This window comes from Ursus arctos, unplaced genomic scaffold (genome assembly GCF_023065955.2).
Source record: "Ursus arctos isolate Adak ecotype North America unplaced genomic scaffold, UrsArc2.0 scaffold_14, whole genome shotgun sequence".
In the NCBI taxonomy this organism is placed as follows: domain Eukaryota; kingdom Metazoa; phylum Chordata; class Mammalia; order Carnivora; family Ursidae; genus Ursus; species Ursus arctos.
Window position 1 is genome coordinate 15294979 of NW_026622808.1, and position 24749 is coordinate 15319727.

At 57.2% G+C, this 24749-nt stretch overlaps 1 protein-coding gene and 1 non-coding gene across 6 annotated transcripts in view; both read right to left on the reverse strand.

Annotated features, from left to right (window-relative positions):
• The window catches only part of DPP9 (dipeptidyl peptidase 9), a 41461-nt gene that overhangs the window by 8211 nt on the left and 8501 nt on the right, over window positions 1–24749 (reverse strand). For 4 of the 5 annotated variants that reach the window (XM_026481111.4, XM_026481107.4, XM_057311438.1 and 1 more), the window contains 14 exons: window positions 23222–23475; window positions 18084–18196; window positions 16719–16892; window positions 16469–16637; window positions 15607–15720; window positions 12724–12852; window positions 11543–11604; window positions 10519–10619; window positions 9080–9257; window positions 8746–8908; window positions 5464–5543; window positions 2528–2680; window positions 1919–2054; window positions 105–250 (listed from right to left, as the gene is read on the reverse strand). In XM_026481111.4, the coding sequence (XP_026336896.3) occupies window positions 105–250; window positions 1919–2054; window positions 2528–2680; window positions 5464–5543; window positions 8746–8908; window positions 9080–9257; window positions 10519–10619; window positions 11543–11604; window positions 12724–12852; window positions 15607–15720; window positions 16469–16637; window positions 16719–16892; window positions 18084–18196; window positions 23222–23475 (1972 nt within the window). Of the gene's footprint in view, window positions 1–104; window positions 251–1918; window positions 2055–2527; window positions 2681–5463; window positions 5544–8745; window positions 8909–9079; window positions 9258–10518; window positions 10620–11542; window positions 11605–12723; window positions 12853–15606; window positions 15721–16468; window positions 16638–16718; window positions 16893–18083; window positions 18197–23221; window positions 23476–24237; window positions 24441–24749 lie in introns of those variants that run through there. The other variant, XM_044378001.3, reaches the window with a different exon arrangement.
• LOC113243042 (U6 spliceosomal RNA) lies at window positions 6161–6266 on the reverse strand. The gene has a single exon (XR_003312061.1). It is a non-coding gene; the product is annotated as a U6 spliceosomal RNA (small nuclear RNA).

Consider the following 24749-nt stretch of genomic DNA (forward strand, 5'->3'; position numbering starts at 1 on the left):
TCAGCGGGGTTGGGGCCCCCTTGCACGAACCCTTCTTCTGGACTGGCTGGCACCCAAGTCCTGGCAGGAAGGACGGGGGTGTGGGGCGCAGGGCTGGCACCTACCTGGGGGCCTCCATACACGAAGAGGACAGTGGGGTGCTTCTTCCCTGGCTGCACAGCGTGGGGCTTGTAGAGCATGCCGTAGAGCCGCACGTCTGAGCGCGTGTGGAAATGGAAGATTTCCGGGGGCACGTAGTCCGGGGGGCAGCCTGCACAGACAGAGCGGCTGTGGCTTTTCGGGCTGGAGCGTGCCAGGGAAGCCCATCTGGCTGAAACCCGTGTTCCACTGCCCGGCCCTCGGCTGTGGAGGCTGGACGGGAGGCACCCTGTCTTCTGTGCTTCCTGAGAGTTTAAATCAGGATCCAAGGGCAGCGGAGGACTCTGGTCCCACGAGTGTGTGCATGGCAGGCTGCGGTCCCGGCAGCCCCCGACACTTGCTGATCTGATCTCCTATGGGGGTGGCCACGCCTCTGGGATTTGAGTAACGGCCAGTGCCATTGTCTGCTTCTCACTGATTTTCACCTTTATTTCTGACAAGCGACACTGGTTTTCCAATCATGACAATGAGGCAAACACCTTTCTTTAAGATTACCTTGAAAGTTTGTTTAGATAAATAGAGGAAGTCAATTTAAAAAGAAAATAAGCCAATTGTCACAGAGGTTGGGAGTCAGCAGATGCTTTCTGTAAAGGGTCAGACGGTGAGTACTTTTGTCCCTGTGTCTTAACTACATGGCTTGACTGTTGTGGCCCCAGTGTGGCCGTAGACAACCCCTAATGACCGGGAGTGGTCAGGCTTGGCGCGTAGGCTGTGTCTGCCCACTTTTCATGAAGGTGGGCTACAAACCTGGCCAGACTGGGAATTTCCAGACAGGGTGCCTCAGTCCACCTGCCTGCAAGCCCGGGGCTGGGCACCAGGACCTGGGACTTCTCACTGCTGTCCCCCTTGCTGGGCTGGGTGTCTTGGTAAGACCCACCCTTCCCTCAGTTTCATCTGCAACACTGGGCCCAGGGTTCCTGCTGTCAGGTCCAGCGGTGATCTGGGGAAAGTCACAGACTGAGTGAGCTATTGGCTGGAGACTTCTACTGGGTCCCAGAGGGTGATGATGTAACAAGATGCTTTCCAGCCCACAAAACACCCTACAAACGCCAGGGATTCTTATTTCCTAGAATGTTCTGGAAATCTAGCCAAGTGGCAAATCTGGGGTCTGGGAAGGGCGTCCTTTTTAGTGCATGATTCCCGTGTGCTAGGTGCTGTCCAGACTGTTCGGCTGTCATCCTATGGAGCGCCTGCCGTGGGACTGTTTCATAGAGAAGGACACATTTGAGGGAGACTGACTGACTTGCCTACGATTCTGCAGCCAGCAATGCAATCTGGGATCACCTAAGCAGAGTCCTGGCTACCCTTCAGGCTCCTGGACAAACTGGCAAGTTACCTCCTGTTCCCTGAGACTGCGCTCATGCCCGACCCCCCAGCTCCTTCCACAAAAAGGCATCAAGATCTGTGCCCTGCGCAGATGCCCTTGGAGACAGCCGCCCAAGGATGAGGACGCCCCACACAGGGACTCCCCATGTCTGGCAACTGGCCACAAACAGCATCTGTGCTCTGTGCCATGTTGTTCTTAACCGCTGCGCAGAAATTAGAGACTGGCCCAGGTGGCAGGGCCCATAGGACAGGTAGGGCCACTGATAATGCTCAGTGATGAGCTCTCGGGGCCCTTGGACCACTGCTGCCTCGAAGCTGCCAGAACAGCCCCCTCTCACCGGTGTTATTTCACAGGGCCGCATCCCATTTTACAAATAGGCAAGCCGAGGCTCCCAGGGATTGTTGGGTGGGGGGGGAGGCTTGGTCAAGGTCCCAGGGATGTGGGGCTACTCACTGGCCGCCTCCATCATGCTGGCCCAGAAGTGGGGCTGCTTGTGCAGAGGGTCGTCGTCGGGGCCGCTCAGCTTATAGACGTGAACGCAGGGTGGGGTGCCCACGCTGCTGTAGTGGCTGATGAACATGTCGAAGTTCTGTAGGCAGGACGGGGCACTGAGCACGCATGACGCATGTGCTTCCCGACCTCCCAGTCTGCTTTGGCGCCCCCTGCCCCCATCACCCGCCAACCCATTTATTGTCTTTGCCCCGTGTGGTCACTTGTTTAAACTTCAACACTCTTCCACTCACCTCAGGTTGATGCTATTACCGTCACCCCCATTTCTCAGATAAGCAAACTGAGGCCAAGAGGAATCTGTCCCCTGGCCAGGGACCTGCCCCCACCCCACCCCCACCCCAGTGGACTGACCGACCCAGGGTCATACCCAGATCCTTCTGATGCCACAGCCTGCTCAAGTTGCTGGTTCTACAGCCCACAGGCTGCTACCAAATGCCTGCCCTGGACTGAAGTAGCCCTGGGCACGTTCACTGCCTGACATTCTAGAACATTCTGACAGGCTAAGAGTGGGTGCCAGAACGGTGCCATCAGGCCCATCGAGGGAGTGCCCACCTGGCTCATGGAGCAGCTGTGGGAGAAGCCGGGTGTGGTGAGGCGCACGATCTCGCCCGCTGACTCGTAGCTGACCACATAGAGGTGGTGCTCCAGGGGCGTGTCCTTCGTACCTTGGAAGTACACCAGCTTCGTCGCCTCATTGACCCAGATCTGTGGGGGCACAGGGGCTCCTCGTGAAGCAGCCCCAGGCCGGGCCTTGGACTTCCCATGCCTTTGCTCCCATGGTAGCTGGGGGACGGCGCTGACGTCCAGCAGAGGGACCTACGCCCTTCTCCTCACCCCCACAGGGAACGCCCAGAGTTCTGTGGCCAGGACATTTGTTCCCTCCCCGCTGGCTTTAGCCCGCCAGCTGGAGGAGAGCTAGCTGGGAGAGAAGCGCCTCTCAGACCTGGTGGGGGTCTGATCTAGCTGAGCTCACCACATGTCCCCTGGTAGGACTTGAAATCGGAACGCCAACCCCAGACAGCCCCTTCTGGGCATGCCCAGAGCTGTGAGTGCGGAGCAGAGGGCACAGTGCCCGGGACAGAGGCTGAGGGAGGGGCTAGCCTGTGCCCAAGGGCCCATGAGCCCCCAGCCCTGGTCCCCAAGGGGTCGGCCCACCCCTCTGACCCAGGTCCTCAGGGCTAAGAGGCGGCACCTGCTTCCTGGGTGAACCCCATCAGACCCCAGTGTGATGTTCAGGTGATGAGACCTCAGGAAGAACAGGAAGGAACCCTGCTCTGGGGGTCAGAAGAGCCACTGTCTGGGGCCAAAATGGCAACGTGGAGGTAAAACACTTAAAGAAAGCGTGTTCTCTGATGCAAAGCTCCAGGAACTGCTCCTGAGGGCTTCGCTCGAGGGCTGACTTCAAGTAGGACAAACACGCTGTGTTCTTAATATTTAAAAAAAGGCGATGGCTTGAATGTCCAAAAAGATCGGTTTCAAAATTAGGGCACACTTCTCTGTGGCCACATAAAGCCGTATTTTCTAAAAAAAACCAAAACCAAAACCAAAACCCAGCCCCTGCAAATCCCCTAAAATAATGTCCTATGGAGGGGTGCCTCCTGGCTCAGCTGGAGGAGCATGCAACTCTTGATCTTGGGGTTGTGGGTTCGAGCCCCATGCTGGGTGCAGAAATGACTTAAGTAAATAAACAAATCTTTAGAGAACAAAACAAAAAACCCAAAGTCCTATACAGATGTGTGCACACAGAAATGCTCTGCTGGGGTTTTCACTGCAGTTGGCCACTTCCGAGGGGATGAGGCTTCGGGAGCCCGGTGGGGTGAGGAGTGAGGGGATCCCTAATGTGGGGTTACTTAGAACGGTTCAGTGTGATGTATCCTTTGTTGCCATCCTTTTAAAATAAATGCAGGTTTTCTAGAAACAGAGAATGTCGCTGGAAAACCCCCAGCCACAGGCAGTCCCTTGCTAGTCTTGTCACCAGGACCACGTGAGAAGATGCACACATGGAGGAGCCGCCCCCAGGCACCTGGACCCCCGGGGTCCCCCAAAAAGGCACATACAGCCTCCGGAGGGGATGTGAGAGGCCAGTCTTTTCCTTTGTAACTTTTAACATGCTGCTGTGCTGTCAATGAGACTTCAGTTAAGAATAAAAATAAAAATAAAATGAAATAAAATGTTGCTGTGGCTTTTTAACATCTGGGTAAAAACCCAGGCATGCAAACGCCGCAAGGCCCACAGTGGTGGAGAAAGGGGAGAATTCTGGCTGGCAGGTACGCCAGACGCTATGCTGGGGGCTCAGGGCAGTCCTGCCCCCTCGCCCCCCCGGGGACATCTGTGGTTGTCACACCTGGGGTGGGTGGGGCTGAGGAGGCTGCTGATGCCCCACAGTGCCCGGGGCGCCCTGATATGGGCAGTGCTGAGGGGAAGAGACCCTGCCGTAAAGAGGAGCAGATCAGAGCTCCCTGACGGTCGCGTTTTACAGATGGGGAACGGGAGCGTGAGCACCCAGCTACTTAGGGGCAGGGCTAGGCTGGGAGCCCAGGGGCGCCTCTTAGCAAGAATCAACCACAGCAGAGCAAACGAAGAGGCAAACTTTAACCTTTTGGTACCCGACCCTCTGACTGGCCTCACAAACAGGAGGTGAATGTAAAAGCTTACACCTTGCTTCTGTTCCAACAACTCACAGGAACATCTTTCCAAGGCAGTGACAAGGCATTCCGTCAGGCTGGTTACGCTATCAGCACCCGTATCTGTGCCAACTGGACCTACCAAGGTCCCTCCTCGCGGGCTCTCTCAAGTGTGTATTGACCACTATTTCCCACTGCATGAACAGCTCTGTGATGCACACACACGTGCTAACATCTCTAATGTCTGTCTTTGGTCCAGGAGACATTTATGCGGGTGTGAGGTAGGGATCCAGGAAGTCTGATTAAGAGCTCTCTCCATAAAATTTGGAACTTTGTAGAACTGGACCCTGGTGAAGAAGCTTTGGTCAGAGGCAAGTCTTGTCACATTTTTATGATGGTGCATTTGGGTGAGTGGAAGGTACACCACTTGTCTCTGCAGCTGCATCTTTGTCCCCAAACCTCCCAGGGACAGATGTCAGGGCAGGCCCTGCTTGGAAGCTGCAGGACAATCCCACAGTAGGCCAAGTGTTCCATAAACTGCTCTCCCAGGGAGAGATGGTTTCATGGAGCAGGAGAAGGCTCACAGAATGCAACAGGTGCACAGAGCAGCACCCCCCCTCCCAGACTGGGGTTGTCTGCAGCTGGCCAGAACCAGAGCCCTGTGGCCCTGGGTACGCTGAAGCAGTGGACGAAGCTGAGTGGAGCAGAGCAGGAGGAAGGCGCAGCCAGGAGGGAAGAGAAAAGCCACGGGCACATGGGGTCTGCAGGGAAGCTGCAGCGAGCGTACGCAAGTATCTGGGCATGTGTGTGCACATAAGCGTGCGTGCAGGGCGGGTGGGGAGGGTTGCAAAGAGATTCTGGTACCTTGGAGCCGTGCCTTGCCAAAACCTCCCATTCACCGCTAGTCAGCGCGATCTCCTCCTTGATGGGGCATTTAAATTCATCTGGAAATAAGGAAAGGAAGAGGTGAAGGGGGCCCCAGGCAGCCATGAGTGGGACTCAAAGGCCCTGAGGCCAATTCCACCTGAGTGAACTTGTCACAGAGCTCCGTGCAAGCTGGGCCAGGTGGGAGATGAGAGCGAGCTGGCTGAGCCTCAGACACAGGACGGAGCAGGGACCCACCACACTGGCCACGGGGGCTGTGCGCAGGTTCCAGCAACTCCCAGGGAAAACCAGACAGCGGTGTTTGTACTGGAAGCACCGATCTTAGAACCCTGCAGAGGCCAAACCGTCAACTTCCGGGCTCGCGCCCTGTGACCTCTCAGCACGTTTTCGGATTCTAGAGAACCAGATCTGGGTTAGAATGCATTGGCTGAGCAAAGCCGCGGCTGAGTCCTTATGACAGATTTTTCAGGTTTTTTGGGGGGCAGATCTTACTTTTGAATTTCCGCCAGGTAAATAACTACAGGATGCCTGCTGGCACGTATTACAAATTTACTGAGACAGTCTGTGAGTGTTCCGTTCTGGGCACAGCTGGATCTGTGAGGGAGGCGCCTCCTGTGTCCCTCACTCCCACAGAGGCTGGACACGGCCGACCGGTTGCTCATTCAGATTTTTTTTTTTAAACACGGAATGCTTCGCGACTTTGCACGTCATCCTTGACAGAGGCCACGCTAACCTTCTCCGTATCGTTCCAGTCCTAGTGTGTGTGCTGCTGAGAAGAGCACTCATCCGAACTCTTACCGGTGCCGTTCTCGGTGGCGCCTACAGAAGGAGCAGGGTGGGGAGCACAACTGCACGCGGCCAGCGTGAAGAGCCCTGCTTCTGCTCCGTTCTCCTGCCCGTGGGAGGAGCCGGTGCGCCCAGAGGCTAGCTGGCCACGCACTCCCCCCTTGCAGCCACGTCCCCTCAGCCTTCCGGGTGCAAGCCCGCACTTCTCAGTGGGGGGGGCTGCCACCCCCACCCACTCGGCCCTCTCTCTCTCTCGAGTCCTCTGCTGCGAAGGACACCTCGCGTGGCCTGGACACACCGCTCCTGCCAGTGCCGTCCCCACTTCTTGCTGGTCCTCCAGGCTCCTGACCCTCCTCCTTCTTCCCCAGCCCCACTGATGGCGCCTTTAAGGAACTCATGCCTTTTGGTCCAAAGTGACCAAGGTCTCGCCTTTTCGACTGTCCAACTGCCGCCTACGAGGCCTCAGCCACATGACGGTAAGTGCGAGCTGGGAGTGCAGGTGGGCCCACGCAGCATGGATGGGAAACCTGGTGTGCCCACCACAGAGGCCGGAGGGCCCCGAGGGGCACCTGCTGCGAGCTCCACCCAGCGACCACCAGAGGCTGGAATGAGGATGCGCAATGCGCCAAGTGAGGTCTCCCAAGGTGAGATTAGGTGGTGGTGGCTAAGTCAGACAGACAGACAAACAAGAAGGCACAACACCAGACAGCCACAGAAAGCTCCCCTTAGAGATGGCCTAGCCAGCCTGTGCTGACTGCGTTACACCCCAGGTGACAGCAGTGACAACACCCCAAGACAGCAGTCACTCCTCTGTCCCCATCTTACTCGACCCCAATCAGCTTGTGGTTTGCCTGTTCCTGACTCCTGGCTTGGCTCCCCCAGACACCTTGCACTCTCCCGTCTCCATGCCCCATGTGGCACTGCCTCAGGCTTGTTTGTGGGCTGCCTCTGAACTGTGGGGCTCCCCTGGGGTTGCGCCAGGGGATACTGGGCCACGTCTGGGGACATTTGGGGCTTTAACAATCATGCGTGCCCCTGGCACTGAGTGGGTGAGGGGTCAGGGGCACTGCTCAGCCCCACAGAGCCTGGGACACCCCCACTGAGGACAAGCTGGCTTGGGATCTACAGCACTGGCGGGGAGAGCTTGAGGGGCCCTGGGGTGGCTCTCAGCCCACACTGCTTCCCCGCCCAGACCTGTCCCGAGGCCGAGAGAGGACACCCACAGCCCACTGCAGATGCATTCTGCTCCTTGGAACTCCGAGCACACGGACCTGCCCACGCAGCATAGCCACTACCGGGCACTGCAATATGAACACGTCCAAACCCCAACTGGACGTTTCTCTCCTCAAACTGTCCCTCCCAGAGTATTTCTGTCTCACACTGACCCTCGAAAAACCCTCCAGGCAATTGTGCCTTTCCTTTCTCTCTCAGACCCTATATCCAATCCACCAGCACACCATGGTGACTCGGAGGTCGAAGTTCAACCAGAATCAAATCCACCTGGGTTAGCCCAGCATGCTGCCATGACCCATCCCTGTCACCTTTCCTTGCCCCTCAGGCTGTATTCCACACAGCAACCCTAGGAATAGCTTTAAACTGATATAAGATCAATGGTAAAAGCCCAAGCCCCCAACGCCCCACACGACCTGCCCCATCCTCTCTCTGCCCTCCCCTCCTCTGTCTCTCCCCCTCACTCTGCTCAAGCCACAAGGGCTTCCTCGCTGCTCTTCCAACATGCCAGGCAGCTATTGCCCCCAGCACCTTTGCACAGGCTGTGCCCTCACCTTGGAATGTGTGGGGTTGCCTCTGCCACCTGTTCCAGGTCTCTGCTTCATAACATGCTCTCCAAGATGTCCCCTGACCTCCCATGCTAGAAAGAAGACCCCTCACTCTCTAGCTACCATGCACATTACTCTCGTTTGTCTTTGGATTATTGCCCATCTCTTCCACTAGAGAGTTCCGTAAGAGCAGGGATTTTTCTTTCTCTTTTTATAATTATACCCCTGGCACCTAGAGCAGGGGTTGGCCACTTTTCCTATAAAGGGCCAGACAGCCAATATTTTCGGCTTTGCAAGATACATGTCACACTACTATCACACTACTCAACTCTGTCATCGTGGCATGAAATCAGCCACAGACACTCTGTAAATGAATGAGCGTGACCCTGTGCCAATAAAACTTTATTTACAAAAATAGGTGGTGGGCCGGATTTGATCTGTGGCCATGGTGTGCCAACCCCTGGTGTGAGACGGGCCTGGTGCACAGTCGGTACTACACAGACACCACTGACCGAACGAACGGTTGGCTCTAAGAACCCCCGCCAGGCCCTGAAGGGTGTTTGGGAAAGGCTGGCTTTTTCCTCATCCTGCCCCTCCCTCATGGGACTGGTCACAGGGCGGGGCCAGTGAGTAAGCAGCGCACTGAACCACAGACAGCCGACTGGGTGAGCGGTGGTGTTAGTCAGGCTTTGCTCACCTTCCCCAGGGCTGAGAGGCTCACTCCAGTCGTAGCCACTGGGCTTTAAGATGGCGGTGACTTTGTACAAGTGGCAGAAGCCAGTCTTGCACTCGTTGGCACGGATGAAGCAGAGCTCATCCTCTCCCTCTGATTGGGGGAAGGGATAGAAGATGTCATGAACCTGTCCGGGAAGAAGAGAGAAGAGGCATCAGAAGGTGGGGCTCTGGCAGGTGGCTGGACTCATGTGGAGGACAAACCCAGCCCCCTGGGGACTCCCACCTTCCCTGGCCCCGCCCGGCTGGGGATTTGGGGGCCCAGGTGGGGGGCACACCCAGCAGCTCCCCACCCTTACGTTGATCCACACATCGGTGACCTCCTCATACACGACGTGCGGCTGGACGTTCCTGGGCACTGCTCTGGCGAAGGCCATCCGCTCCTCCTCATTCTCGGTGGTGGGGATGAACAGGGCTGGAGGGAGCAGGACGAGCTGGAGCCGCTGCTGGGGCCGATCCAGGAACATAGCCCAGGCGCTGAGAGAGCAAGAGGAGAGAGAAGCCGAAGGCCTCAGGGCCCAGCGGGGGGAAGCCGGGTGACAGACACCTCCCTCCCCAAACTTATGTGGGACCAGAACCATTCTTCCTTTGCCAACACTTAACCAAGTAAGCCCCTAGCACACAAAGGTTTCCTGGCCAGCACATGCCCTCAGGGGAGCTCAGAGGGGTGACAGAACTCTATAACCTGACTATTCTGGAAACATCTCGTGTCATTAGACCTTAGAGCATTTCAAAAATGTTTGCAATTTCTGCCACATACACGATTCTTTACTTCCTGTTTTGTTCTGAACGAACAATGTTCTTTCCTTATTTTTGGGGGATATAAATTGTTTATTCTGTTGAACAACATGAATCCTTAAGGACTTGGGATGGAAGCAAACATCAACTTAAAAAAACAATCCCGTTGGTTGGTGGAGGCGCCTGACCGGGTCAGTCGGCGGTGAAGAGTGTGATCTTGGTCTCAGGGTCATGAGTTCAAGCCCCACGCTAGTGTAGAGATGACTTAAAAAAAGAAAAAATCCTGTTTGGGAGCTACTTTGCCATTATGTTCTATCCTCAAAACAACTGCTTTGGAACAGAAATTTTAAAAAACTGAAAAAAAAAAAGTTTTCTGTATCTTTTCCAACTGTAAGTGGACGTGTCTGAAAAAAAAAAAAAACGGTTTCTGTATCTTTTCCAACTGTAAGTGGACATGTCTGAAAGGGAGACCTGTCAATACTGTAGGTGGGAAAGCTGGATCTCGGCACAACGAGACCACGGAGCCCAAACCAGCGAGGGCGGCCACAGTGCCGCGCGGAGCCTCCATCCAGGCTGTGTCTGGGACGCGCGTGCGGAGCACTCTATCAAAGGGCCAGCAGGTGAACAGCTCCGCTTTGTGGGCCCTGCGGTTTCTCTGGCAACAGCCAGTCCTGCCGACGTAGCGTGAAAGCTGCAACAGACCATCCGTACACAGAGGAGTGTGGCCATAAATCAGGTTTCATGGGCACTGAAACGTGGAGTTGGTATCACTTTCACGTGTGATGAAATACTCTCCTCCTTTAGATTTTTTTGTTTAACCCTGATCATCGGAAACACAAAAGCTGTTCTCGGCTCGTGGGCTGAACGAACATGGGTATCAGGCTGCATCCGGCCTGTGGGCAGCAGTCTGGGGCCCCATTTGGAGAGGTCTGTCCTCGCCGTGGCAGGAGGGTTACCACGTGACAAGGAGAGCCCTCCATGTCCTGCCGGCGACACTCACTACTTGCCGTCCCGGGTCCACCCGGCCCTGGCGATGTACTCCACCTTGGGGAAGAGCGCACTGAAGGGCTGCACCAGCTCCTTCTCCTGCGTCGCCACGATCTAAAGGGAAAGCAGACTCGGGTCACACTCCAGCCTGAACACACGCTGCCCAGGAGGAGACGGGCGCTTCTGGAGCGGACGCGGTGTCCCCCACGCTGCCTGGTGCATCCGAATGGGGCTGGATTCGGAAACAGGGTGGTTGCCAGTGTCATCAGTTAAGGTGGTACTGGAATAGGGTGGCCCCAATCTAAAAAAAGGGGTGGTCCCCCTTTCATAAAGGAGGGGTTTGGTTAGGGCCTCATCATTCCAAAACCAAGACCTAAGCCCCAAATCATGAAAGTAGTGTATCTTATGCTTTTTTTTTTTGAAACCTCACACAAAAAGTCATTCTGACAAAAATGCACAAGAGCGTCCTCAGCTTGTCTAAGCGCTTGAACCTCTGGCGTGTGGGTGTTTCCCTTCCGAGGCCTGGCATCCGTCTCGGGCATAGCCTCTTTCGCCCTCCTGGCTGTGGGGTCCTGAGCTCCCCAGGTGACGAGAACACTTGTCCTGACCCCAGGTGACAGAGAAAAGTGTCTGGAGCACTGACAGTTCCAATGAAATTATATATGAGGATCTGCCCAAATGCTGGGAAGGGGGAATGGCCAGGTCGGAGGTCGAGTCCCCCAGACGACTACCCGACGAGCTCTCTGTTCTGGAAACCTTTATGGGACCTTCTGCTCAAAGGTGCTCATCAGCACCGCCTCCTCATGCAGAGGCAGGGGAGGCCGGGTTCACTGCTCATTTTTGAGACTGAGGCTCAGAGTGATGAGGCTACTGAGGCAATGCCTTTTCGGGTTCAGTTGGCCAAGGAGAGCACCTGCCCTTGGAAAGGGGGCAAGTGGACTGCTGATGCTGCCCAACTGTCCACTGTTTTCAGCACCTCCCCAGCCCCTCCTCTCCTCCATCCAGAAGCTTCTCCTGGGCACCCTGGCCACTCTCACCTTGCCCTGACTATCAGTCTGAAACTCGGCCAGCTTCAAGGCGATCTTAGGATTCTTGCTGCCTGCAGAAATGAGAGGAAGGTGAGTCCAGCAGGTGTCGCCCACGAGGGCTCAGAGCAGGTGTATGGGGTGGAGTATGGGGCGATGCCCCAGCAAAGGACAAAGCCAGTGTGGGAGGGAGGGGGAGGAAGGGACCAGGTGTCCAAAGGTCTCTCCATGGGTGTGTCGTCACCCCTCTGGTCCAGGCACAAAGTCCCTCAAGCAGGCCTTTCTGACTTTGGACCTGGACCTTGCTCCTGACAGTGCTGTGATAACCGTCTTTACCATTTAAGAACACGACCCTGTGCCGGGGAGGGGAAGACAGGTTGTGCAGGGACACAAACATAAGGAACACGCCTCCCTGCCTCAGAGAGCTTGAAAGCTGGTGGTAGAGACAGGACACATCCACAATAGAACCATCAAGGTCACAGAAAGGTGGCCACCTGTCCCACATGACTCAGCCGGGTCTTGAGCTGTCGGGAGGCAGGCGGCTGATTGGTTGGGATGACCAAATGGCACTTTCCAGAAGTGGGCTGGGGTCAGGTGCCAGCTATATCTGCAGTCAATCCCAACTCTGGCATGCACGGCTGTAGCACCTGGGCAGGTCGCATCTGAGTGTCAGCTCTCCCGTCGGTCCCACGGTGGGAGGGGGTGGGAGGGAAGCTGGCGTTTCCCACTTACACCAAGGGTTGGAGACGTCACTGGAAGGCTCAATCGGGCACAGCATGTAACAGGTGCTTACCACATGCTTCCAAGGACGTCAAAACCAAGCTGAATCTGGCCCACGTGTGTACTGTGTGCAAATCGCTAAGTATTTTTAAATAATTCAAAGAATGTTTAAGAAGCAGGCTGCTTCCTGGAGAAATCTGGATTTCTGCTCTCTTGAGAAATGGGGCAAACTTGAGTCTGTGTTCTCACGACGTGACAAGTGTCTGACATGCCCTTGGATGGGGCCTGTACCCCCTCACCCCTGCCCGCCCCCCACCGTCTCCTGGGCCCTGCGGCAGAGAGTGGGTACCACCCATCGTGGCCCTGGTCCTGCTATGGTTCTCGAGCCCAGTGGGCTTCTCTGGGTCCTGTGGGGTATCCTAGCTGGTGCATGCCTCCTCTGTGAGGCCCAGACCGCTGCCCTGCGCCCTCACCTGTCCTGGGGTACCGGTAGGAGTCTGTCTTCCTTTCTTCTAGCGCAGGAGAGGGCACGTGGATGATCTCCACCTCGGACTCATCGACTTCCTCATACAGGATCCGGAGCGTCTTGCAGCCTTCTGAACCTGGGAGGGGGCAAGGGACGTTGCTGGGGGTGCCAAGCGTCCCTGCTGCCAACCAATCCCTCTCCTGCATGCTCAGGGCACTCCGCTCTACCATGGCAGGGCCCCGAGAGCATGAGCCTCAGGGCTAGAACCCCCAGCTCTGCTACTTACTAGACCACGACCCTGTCACATCTCACCCTAGGGCCCGTTTCCTTACCCTGACAATGGGAATAAGAACTGAGCTAGTCCCAGCACAGAATGGCATGGGAGGTGGCCCTACGGGGTGTTACGGGCTGAACTACGTCCTCACTGAACTCCTGTGCTGGGAGCCCCCAGAACCTCAGAATGGGGCTGAATTTGGGGAGAGGGCTTCAGAGAGTTAAGATGAGGTCATTAGAATGGCCCCGATCCAATGTGACTGGTGACCTTATGACAAGAGACGAGGACACAGACGCAAAGGGACAAGCATGTGAGGATGCGGGGAGAAGACAGCCGTGTGCACGCCAAGGTCGTGCACGTAAAGGAGAGCGGCCTCGGGCGGAACCGGCGCCCTGACCTCAAACTCCCCGCCTCCAGGACTGGCACAGTAAATGCCTGCTGTTGAGCCACCCCATCCGTGTGGAGCTTTGTTCTGGCGGCCCACACAGAGGAACACGTGGGGGACGGCTCAACAAGGCTGAGGGTAAAAAGCATTATGAGAAGTGCATGAATCACCGGGTGGTGACAGTTTAGTCTGGAATGCGGGGCTGGCGGACGTCATGGGGAAGGAGCCCGGGGCCATTCCTTCCGAGGCTTCTGAAAAGGGTCCCTGTCTCTGCAGTTTCCTGTACTCTAACCTATAACTCCCCACGGATGGACCAGGGATGGCTCCAGGACCAGCAGCCCAGCCCTGCCCAGTGGAACACCAGAGGGGCTGAGGGGCTGGCCTGAGGCCATGTGGTTTGAGACTGGCCGCACAAAACCAGTGCCTAGGACTTCTGTGTCCGTGCATTCCACATGGAGGATTCCTGGGCCTCAAACGTGGGCACTCTTAGGTTGCCGTGGTCTAAGAAAAGCCCTGTTCCTCCATGCAGGACAGCACAGGAGGTGACCATGGCCGTGGGGTCTGGGAGAGGGCCACAGTAGGTGGGGGGTGGCTGTGGCATTCGGAAGCCTTCCTTAAAGGGGTTTTTCAGCCATGCCGGCATAGCAGAGAAAGGACCTGTGAGATCATCTAGGCCAGCGGATCTCAACCAGGGGCCATTCTGTGTGGTTGTCAGAATTCGAGTAACATATCAAGCAGAGGTCAGGGACGCTGCTCAACAGCCCCCACCGCCCCGGATGGCCCCCAGCAGAGAAGGATCCGGCCCCGATGACCAGAGCACTGAGGGAGAGACATCCTGCTCTTGGCCACTGACCCTGTTTTACGGACCAGGATAAAGTGGTCTCACGCTTCAGGCCCGCAGGGAGCCACAGGCTGAATGACCTGACCCAGGGCCCTAGTTCCAGAGGCACAGACTACAGGGGCGCATGATGACCCTGGGCCAGGTGGAAGGAGAGGGCGCGGCGGCCTGCCCTGTAACTGGCGAGCCCGACCGGCTCCCAGCAGTATCCGCACGCCTCAGGTGCCTCTCTGGGTGGGCGACCCCTCCTTTTCCCGGGAGCCGACGTCAGTGTGTGCTGCCGGCTGCTTTCCAACACAGCATTTAATGTCTCGCTTCTGCTGATGGTTAGGACCGTAAAGACTTCCCTTTCAGTCAATTTAAGGACGAGGTGAGCTGAACTCGAGGCAGCAATGCACGGCAGACAGGGCTCTGACGGCGCAGGCCGGGGTCCGGCGCCCGGGAAGCACAGCTGTCATGGCCGTGCGCCCCCCTGAAGCTCCCCGAGGCTCGAAGGCCACGGAGAAATCAATTAGCAGGACAAGAGGGTCTGACGCTACCGGCACATATGCCAGAAACAAGTCCCCCACCCTTAGAAGACGTATCTTGCTTAACTAAGTACCAGAAGGGACGAGACAGCCCCACGGTACGTGGGCAGAGAAAGAGATACAGAAGGACCCATGATCGGCTTCCTACATAAGCTGCTGGCAAACCCCATCGAGACTGAAGCCATGTGCAGCTTCAGCTCAGCTCTCTCACAGCCGGAACTTTCTCAATGGCAGGGCTTCTGATCCTCGGCGCTGCTGACATTTGGGGCCAGATCATTCTTTGTGGGCTGGGCCAACCCGGCCACAGTCGGACACTGAGCAGCAGCTCTGGCTCCGCTACTCAATACCTGTACCCCCAGGCGTGACAACGACAAATGTTCCCAGACGTCACCCAGTGTCTCCTGTGAACAGAACTGTCCCTGGTTAAGAACCACTGAGAACTCCAAGAAGGTCAGGATATATATACAAAGATGTTCCTTGTGGCATTGTTTATGACACAAAGCAAAAGCAAAAACAAAATCTGGAAACAACCGAAGTGTCCGTCCGTGTGCAACTAATTTAAACCAGCTGTGGTCCATCCACGCCCCAGGGACAGCTACTCTCACCAGAGTGCCCTGTGTGCGGACTGCAATGCACTGAAGGTTCCTGCCCCCCAAATTCAAACGTCAAATCCTATCCCAAGGTGGTCAGCCTCTCGGGGCTGTGGGGTCCGGTAACAGCAGCCTGAATGGCTTGGGACACGAGTATTGACAGAAAGGATGCCGAGGTTTAAGTGAAAAGAGCGAAGAGCAGAAAAGCAGGTAGACTGTGGCTCTGGTAATAAAAGGACCGCGCGCGAAAGTGCTTTTATAAGCGCAAAGGCCTACCCTCCCAGGAGGCCGCAGGGCTCCACCAGTAGCCGGTGAAGCGGTCGAATTCTTCCTGGATGACGAAGGTGGCCACGCCTGCAGACCTGGGGTCATCGAGGACACTGGGTGAGCCTGGACGGAGAGGGAGCCGGGTGGGGTGAGGAACACAGTGCAGAGCAGGCCTTTGCCCCCGAGCACTGTGGACACTCGAGGCCGGAACACCCTATGGGTGAGGGCGTCGGGCACACTGAGGGGTTGACCTGCATCCCTGGCCCCCGCCCACTCGATGCCAGAAGCATCCTCAACCAGCTATGACAGCTAACAACGTCTCTGGACGTGGCCAGTGTCCAAGCTGCCTGGGCTGAGCAGCTTTGGTTTAGAGAGAGGACGCAGGGGCTATGGGGCAGGATGAGGGCCACGTGACCACAGGCCACGGCTGGGGCAGAGCTCCACACACATATGCCGGAGGATGAGGTCACTTCTGGGGAGCAGGGGGTGAGGGAAAACCCAGGGAGCACGTGAGGTCCGAGCCTGATCGGAGTCAAACAGGAGGGCAGAGGTGGGAGGGCTCACATGAGCAGAGAGGCAGAACGAGCGCCTGGTGGGGGAGACAGGGCACCGTGGCCGACTGCCATAGAGGAAGCCACGAACCAGGCAGCTGGGCTTCCTATGGGGCCGGTGCGGGCCATGGTAGGACCACACGGGAGGGCGAACCATGCCAGCAGGGTCCAAAAAGCTGCTTGGGGCTCAGGGGTAATGCAGAAGGAATGGGGGCCACTCCAGGAGCTGTGCCAGTGGCCATGACGGCTATCCACACGAGTGCCGCAGGTCTCCACCCCCAGCCCCCGGGCCAGGAGCGCAGCCCCCCACCTGGCCTCACCTCTGTGGCAGAAGGTCAGCCGCCGCTCCTCGCCTGTCTCAATGTTGGCTACCCACAGGTCATTGCTGTTGATGAAGGAGAAGAAGGTGGGGTCGGCAGGGCAGATCTTGGGGTCCATCCGGGGCCCAGTGCACTGGGTCTTGATTTCCAGGGGCTTCATGGGGGACACCTGGGGACACAGAGGCCTGGCTCAGGGGGACAGGAGGCCACCCAGGCCCCACCCCAACCCCGGCCAGTGACCAGGGCTCACCATGAAGCCATTCTTGCCCCCGTCCCGACAGTGGAAGAGGCTGTTGCTGGCCTGGAAGAGGAAGAGGCCGCTCTCGCTGTGGAAGTCGTAGGAGGTGATGCCGAAGACCCCCAAGCGCTTCCGCTCCCGAAGGAGCTCCTCCTCCCGAGAGTAGACCCCGTGGTGGGGTGTGGCCTAGGGACACACAGGGACGGTGCCACGTCAGCAGTGCAGCCAGGGACCCCGGCACCCTGGGTGTGGATCCTCTGGTCTGGGCATTCCTGGGAGGAGTCTGCCAATCTGCCTGCAGTCCCCGCCAGAGAGAACCTTCTGCTGAGCGGAGCGGTTCAGGGCAGCTCCCAGGGGGCCAGAGCAGGCCCAAGCCCGGAAGCCTTGAGGGTGCTCAGCAGGCTGGGGAGAACAGGGCAGGCTGACAGGTTCTGGGCTCATCGGAGACTTCTTCCTCTCTTGACCCATCTCTGGGCTTACTCGCACCCACGTCTGTCCACAGAGCCTCTCCAAGACAGACAGAGCTCTCCCCTACCCACCGGCATGGAGGGCCACCCAAGGGGTACTATCTCCTGGTCCCTAGCACCAATCCCACAGACCCCTCCCTCTTGACCTGATCACCATCCCGTCCAGCCAGAACTTTTGGTGAACCCACCCACTGGCAACCATTCCTGCTGTCTGCATAGGGGGAGCAGGACAAATTCAGGACCACCTGACCACCCACACACCTAACCGTGCAAGATCTAGGCAGGCAGACTACCGTGGACACCACGCAGCCTCCCTGAGGAGAATTTGGAACACGACGTGGAGATGCAAGGAATGTTAACGGCCAGAAATGCATTTGCGAAAAGCAGAATCCAAAGCACAACGAACCCCATGCCTGGTCAGCTTGGGGCCTACCAGGGAGGGCAGAAGCGAGAGCTGTCATATCGGCACGGACAAATCCAGAATGTGCCCCCACCAACACACAACCCCATACGGTCACACTGCTTTTACAACCAGAAAGAAGTCAACCTCAACAGACACAAAGGCACCCTTGGCCCTCCCCAGGCATCTTCTTCTGGGGTGAGCTGACTTTGGATGACGTTAATTATTAGCCCAGTCCCCACTAAAGGGCCTCGCGGGGTTGGTTCCAGGTCTTTGGTGAGGCATCGAAAAGGAAGAGATGCTTCTGATAAGAGCTCTTATCAGAGTGCCCACTCTGGGGCTTGAGGAGAGTGGGGAGGAGGGAGGCCCACCCTCTCCACAGGCTCTGCGCTAGCTGCCAGGCTGGGGCCGCTCGGGGGCCCAGGGCCCACGGAAATGCGTGCAGCCTCCCTCACCCATGGGTGGGGCCCAGGGCGGCTCCTGCTTGAGCCCTGCAACTGTGCGGCTCACCTGGAAATGATCCAGCATCTGCTTCCAGGACAGGAGCAGCAGGGCCTCTTTCCGGACCTTCCTGGGAATCTCCGAGTAGAGGAGGGAGTTCTCGCGGCTGCCATAAGGCATCCCTTGGGGAGAAGAGAGAAAAACCAAAATGGGGGACCTTGCCCAGGACAGGGAGGAGGTCTTGGGCAAGGGCCATCTCCGGCCAAGACCCTGGCTCCCTGTGGCTGGTTCCGCTTCGACCTCTTCCTCCCGGTGTGTCCTGGCGGCACACCCCTCCCCACGGATGCTCCGACCCTGGGCGCAAGTACGTTAGCAACAGTAACAGGGTTTCCTCCCTCTGCGACGTTTGCACGAGTACCTTGACCGAAGTTACTGAAGGAAGAGCATGCAAGAGAACAAAAGGGAGGCCAGTGAAACCCGCCTCTCCACAGGCGAGGCTCGGTCTCGGGCGTCCTTCTCCGTTAGAGGCTTCTGCAGAGGCCAAGAACTAACGCAGGGTTAGAGTAAGTGCCAACGTATGCAAGGCAGCTGGGAAACGTGCACCTGACCAGCACCTCTCCTGTCACCACTACGGATGCGGGGCTGGCGCTCTCTGGGGGTCGCTGAGCGGCCCTCCAGCCCCCACCCGCTCCATGTCAGCAGCACCTCAGTGGTGACAACCACAGACGTCCCCAGACGCCACCCACTGATCTAACCTGACCTCGTAGAAGAGGACAGGAGCTGCCTAGCAAGGACTGTGTGTGAATGCAGTGAGCAGGAAACAACGTCCGTCACACGATGCCCGAGACGTGTCACTTGGAGAGATGTGGGCCTATTTCGGCAGTAAGTCGCCGCATCTCACGTTCCTCCCTCTCTCAGGCTGTGTCTTATTGTCAAAGGTGCTGTGGTATTCTTAGTGGCAAATAAAGTAATGCCTATTTCCCAGCTGGTAGCGTCTTCAACTCAACAGATGACAGCAGGGCTGTCGGTCACGGGCAAACAATGGACTACAGGAAGCACGAGCCCCCTCGGGCCTGAGTTTCTCCAGGAGGAAGACTCCACGTGATGCTGGCCTCTCTTCAGGACCGCCTCCCCCATGCTCCTGCTCTTGCGAGTGGGGGACGGGGACGCCCCAAGCTCGGTGCGTCCAGGGCTAGAGCCTGACAGATAACATCTGTCCCTTTCCAGTTAGCGCGACAGGCACCTTCTCCACAGCAATCCACGTGGTGTTTCCACTCATGAGACAAATGGCATGTGAAGTATAGTTAGTAAAAGAACATATTTAAGGGAAAATATGAGGTTCATAAGATTTCCTTTGGAAATCGATTTAGGGAAAATGCAGAGGTCACGTAGATGTGCGGGTTAGCAACACTCACGGTCCCATGTCTAGGGACCCTGGACGCTGTGCGGTTGCCTCCCTCATCCCCAGCTGGAGCCACAGGCGCGTGACGCTACCCACCCAGGCCGCCCACAGGGCGTCCTTCCTCCTCAAGTTCACACGACTGGTGGGGACAAGAACCATGTGGTGCATGATCCCATCTGTGCGCAATGTCCTGAACAGGCAACTCCAGGGAGACAGGACGTGGACTCATGGTTGCCAGGAGCTGGGGGCACGGGGAGGAGAGCAATGCCTAACGGGTCCTGAGTTTCTTTCTGGGGTGACGGAATGTTCTGCAATTAGTGGTGACGTTATGAGAAACCACTGAGTTGTCCACTTTTAAAAAAGTGAGCTTTAGGCTCTATGAATTAGACCTCGTGAAAGAGAATGGTCACGGAGCAGCGTGCAAGGCTGAGAGGCAGCAGCTGGCGGTCTGCAACCCAGCAGCAGGAGCTCTGGACAGCCCCTGTCCTCGGGGCTCTCAGGGAGAGCCAGAGCTTTCCAAACAGGAAGTCAACAGTGCGGCCTTGCCAAGGACATCGGAGCCACCTCCTCTGCCCAGCAGCTTAATAAGTGATGGCACCAAATGGCACAAGCTAGCACATTCCCTGTGTTGTAACGGTGACACAGGGCGTGTTAGCCTAGGGTCTGACTTCTGCTGTCCCTGCCCCTCCCCTGCCTAGCTCCACCCCAGCCCCCAACAACCACTGGGATGGCAGGTGGCCCAGGTCTGCACAAGCACCATTTCCGTCACCGTGCACTGCGGCCTCGGGAACCAGCCTGATGGACACGTGACTCGCGCTGGGCCCGGGCTCTCCTCTAGGTCATGAGGACACAAGAGGCCTCTCTTCCTTCTCAGGGACTCCCTGAGTTGTCCCACAGTCCTCTGTCCTACATGAGACACCCATTTGCAGGGGGACCAGTTGACCCACATGGAGCAGGGGAGCCACCCCTGTCCCATCTTCCTGGCAACAGAAGTCCTGCTCTGTTCATTCCTTTACACTGGACTTCATCGTGCACACCTGAAGGACCCTTCCCTGAGCCTGGGGTGATTGGCTCCACATGCACAAAACGGCAAGCCTCGTGCCCACTGAGAAGGCAGGGGCTCCCAGGAGAAGCAGAGGGGGCAGGGTGCACGCTGGGCCTGGCCCGTGGAGGCCCTTTCTGTTCCAACCATAGACACCAGCTGGCTGCCAGCATTCCTCTGGGGGCTGCGCCAGCATAAAGACTATCGTAAATACATGGGGGCTTCAGGGAGGTTTGCCTGAAGAACTTAGACATGAGGTGGAAGTTAAGAGTACCCCAAAGGTACTGAGTGATACACACAGATCAGCTCAAGGGTGAGCAATGTCACCCCGAAAGAGGCAGGATGGCTCTGACATGTCCTAGGAAGGTTCTGGGGTCTCAGACAAATCCACAGGCCTTGTCTGGAGCTGCCCCCTACCCACTGTGGTAGGCCTCCTGTAGTCCGCAGGAACCCGCTCATCCCAACCCCAGACACAAGCACAGGCTGCAGACAAGCAGACATGTGATCTACATTGAGCCCATCCAGTTCCCTCTCCCAGAGGTTCAGAGAGAGCTCATCCATTTCTGCTGGTGGCCGGAACCTGAGATGGGTAACCCTGGGAACATGGCAGCGGGAGGCAGGTGGACAGTGAGGGGTTATGTGTGGAGAAGAGCACGTGCCAAGCAGACGCCCGGGCCCCATGCAGCTCCAGGTTCCAGGGCCATGACACGAGGCCTGAGGGGGGCTCCCTGGCACACCCCTGTGTCCTTCCTGTGAGGTGGCCCTGGTGGCTCGAACTAGCTCAGAGGGTTTCTGTCCCTTTCAGCAGCTCTGTGGTTGGCGAACCAATGGCCCCCAAATACTCAGGTCCTAATCCCCAGAGCTTGTGACTACATTGCCTTCTGCAGCAAGACGGACTTGCAGATGGGATGAAGTTCAGGATCTGGAGGTGGGGAGAGTAGCCTGAAGCACCCAGGTGGGCCTGAAATGGAATCATGTGTCCCTATGAGGGAGGCGGAACTTTCAGACCCTCGGCGGCCAAGATGGCAGTGACTTGTAGCCACAACCCAAGGAGCGCCGGGAGCCTCCAGAACTCAGAAAAGGCGAGGGACCGATTCTCCCCCAGAGCCTCTGGAGGGAGCACGGTGCAACCTTGCTGACACCTTGATTTTGGCCCAGAGAAACTGATTCTGGACACCCGGTCTCCAGAACTGTGACAGACGACATTTCTGGTGTTGTAAGCCACCAAAGCCGGTGGTGATTTGTGACAGCAGGGGCCCCAGGAAACTCTTCCAAGCACCCTACCCGGGACACCAGCCTGAGCTTGAGTTGGCGAGGGGGGGAAACTATGCTGGGAGTCACGGGATCATGGGGAAGACAGAAGCAGCAGCTACTACAGCCCACGTGTCCTGGCCGTGTGTGACCCCAGGAGCCACGCCCCCTCAGGTGAAGGACACGTGAAGCACGCCCTGTCCTCACCGTTCCCAGGCCAGAGCTGGCAAACTCTTTCCTGTACCATGCGTATTTTCAGCTTTGGGGGCCACACGGCCTCTGCTCCAACGACACCTGGAAGCGGCGCTAGATGGTACAGAAACGAACGGGTGCGGCTGGACGCCGGTGAGACTGCATGTGCAAAACAGACGGCCATCGCTCACGGAGCCCTGTGCTAGACCATCCCTCTTCTAACTCCGCGTCCGCCAGACCACTGTGCAGCTTCCATGTGCCTCTCTACGAAGAGGGGCTGGGTCGACTCTGGGAAGGGGAGAGCCATGCAGCACCCACGGCAGCGTCAGCCCTGGGCAGAGGACAACCTGCGTCCACGGGTGTGCACCACCCCTCACCCCATCCCTGACAGAGGGCCCGGCCGGCACCGGCATCGTCCCCGGGGCTGTGGGTCCTCAGAGGCCAGTGGGGCCCTCGATGTTGAGTGGAGAGGCGAGGTTGCAAACCTGCCCCAGGTCACCAGTCGTGTGTCGTGCTGCTTCCAAAGGAATGTGCTCAGCATGGTTCCTGTGGGCCCTGTCAGACCTTCGGGCAAAGCAAGGCAACGTTCACTTGCTCAATAAGATATTCACTGCCCACCTACCAGGAGCCAGGCCTGCCTGAGGCCTCACCGGTGCCAAGTACCTCTCACCTGGCCGGCAGGGAACACAAACCCGTCAACAATCACAGGTGGTGTACCCAGTGCTGCTTACCGGGCACACGTCGGAGAAGGAAGTTACTAGCCATTCACGCGCTTATCCAGGTATTTAGGGCGGGGATGGCAATCCCGTGGCCAGCCACCCTGTGGTTAGCTCACAACACGCATGGTACACAATCGTGGCACCTTTCCTTGAGCCTCAGGGTCCTTCTTAGCACACCGGCCCATGGTGAGCACTGGACTTACCAGTGACTCCCACTGCTAGCAGTCATTCACTAGACTGGCCTGGGCGGCTGGGAAATGACTGAGGGGGGCAGGCCCAGCCACCTGGGACTGGAGACGACCTCAGGGGCTCAGAGCTATGTCCAAGGCTCAACCACAGCAGTGCTGCAACAGCAGGCCCCCCTCTGCTTTGCTCCCCTGCACACCTGACCCCCATGGGCACCATGCACCAAAGCTTCACTGTAAACAGATGTCACCGTGGGTGGGGTAGGCTTGTGGGGCATTTTTCCCAGGGCCGGGCCCATTTTTTTGGACCTTCTAATAGGACCAGCTGGCCTCTGGAGATGAGAGAATTTAGTGTCCCAGAAACCCTGCCACGGTCAAGGGGGCCTGCAGGGCCTGAGGGCAGCTGGAGGGCTTACCTAGGTAGTAGAGGCGGTGGGAGTGGGGGCTCGACTCGTCCGTCTTCTGCACGAACTGGAAGTCGTGTGGAGCCTTATTGACGATCAGGCCCGAGTTCTTGCGGCTGCCATGGATGATGTTCCGGAGCCCGTCCCACGAGTGCTTCTGCACCTGGAAGCGGGATGCCGGGTCCTCCATCTCGACCGCATCGCCCCGGTCGGACACTGGCACCCCGGTGGCCATCCTCTCTGTCCCCTCAGAATTCAGCGAGAAACTATGAGCAGGAGAGGACAGGGTGGGAAGAGGATGATACTCAAGCTTCACTTACAGGCTGCCCCCTCGTCAGACACTCCCAACCTCCCCCAGACGAGCCCCACCCCCATGCCACTTTCCCAGTCCCCCTAAATATGTCCCAAATTATTCTCTTTCCAGCAACCACAAACGCTTCTGAAATCCAAGCCACTGCCACCTCTGATTCCAACAGTCTCGCAACGGAACCTACACATCCACTGCAAATATGATTGCACTGCTTAAAGCTCTTCCTTGGTTTTCCACAGCCCCTGGGGTAAAAACCAGTCCTTATCATGGCCTTCAAGGCTCTCTGTCCTCTGATCCCTGCCAGCCTCTTGAACTTAACTCCCCTTTATCAGTCCTCCAGCCAAAATGCCCTTTTCTCTGCTCCTTAAACAGGCCAGACTCCTTCCTGCCCCAGGGCCTTTGCATGTGCTACTTCTGCCCAAAACACTCTTCCCCTCTCTTTGCTTGACTAACTTATCAAATCTCTATCTGTCAGGTCCTCAGAAACCTTCCATGACGTTCTGTACTGAAGCCAGTCTCTCCAATAGTCTTTCACATGCTGCCCACCCCACCATTGTCCCTGCCTTCAGAGCATTAGTCACAATGGTCGATTTGTTGATCTCCTGTCCCATTCACAGCAGTGTCCCCAAAACCTCATGAGGTCCCTGGCTCCCAGCAGGTATTCCACAGAGGGCCATGGAATGACTATCTTGCATTAAGCCCACTGGGAGACACTCACGTGCAAAGAACTGAGCATAAAGAATTGATTGGCAAAGCTCATCACTCATGCCATCCAGCTGCGGGTCCAGCACAGCAAACTCTCGTGTCTCACAAGAGGGGCTCAGAGAAACAGGCAGCTATGTTCAGGCAATGTGAGAACCCCAGATTAGGGGATGGATGCCCCTCAAGACAGCCCCTCTCCTCTCTCCTCCAGTTCCCTGAACAGCTGTGGCCAAGGCGCCCTCCCTCCCTCCTCCCACCCTTGCTGTTGAGCACATTTCTTGACCGGACTGGACTGGCCAGGCAAATATTTGTCTTAGGGAAATCTAAACACAGCCACAATGACCCGGTTCTGGAAGAGCCGGGGTCTCAAGTGAGGCCAGCCAAAGTGAGCAGGGCGGCCTCCCTTTCATCCGTGGGCATCGAATGGACTAAGGCCTTGCTGGATGCTGGCACTCCTCCGGCTCCAGGATTAGTGGCTTTGCTCCAGGTTTACTGGCTTTGCTTTGCGGGTGGAGTTCGCGGTTCACT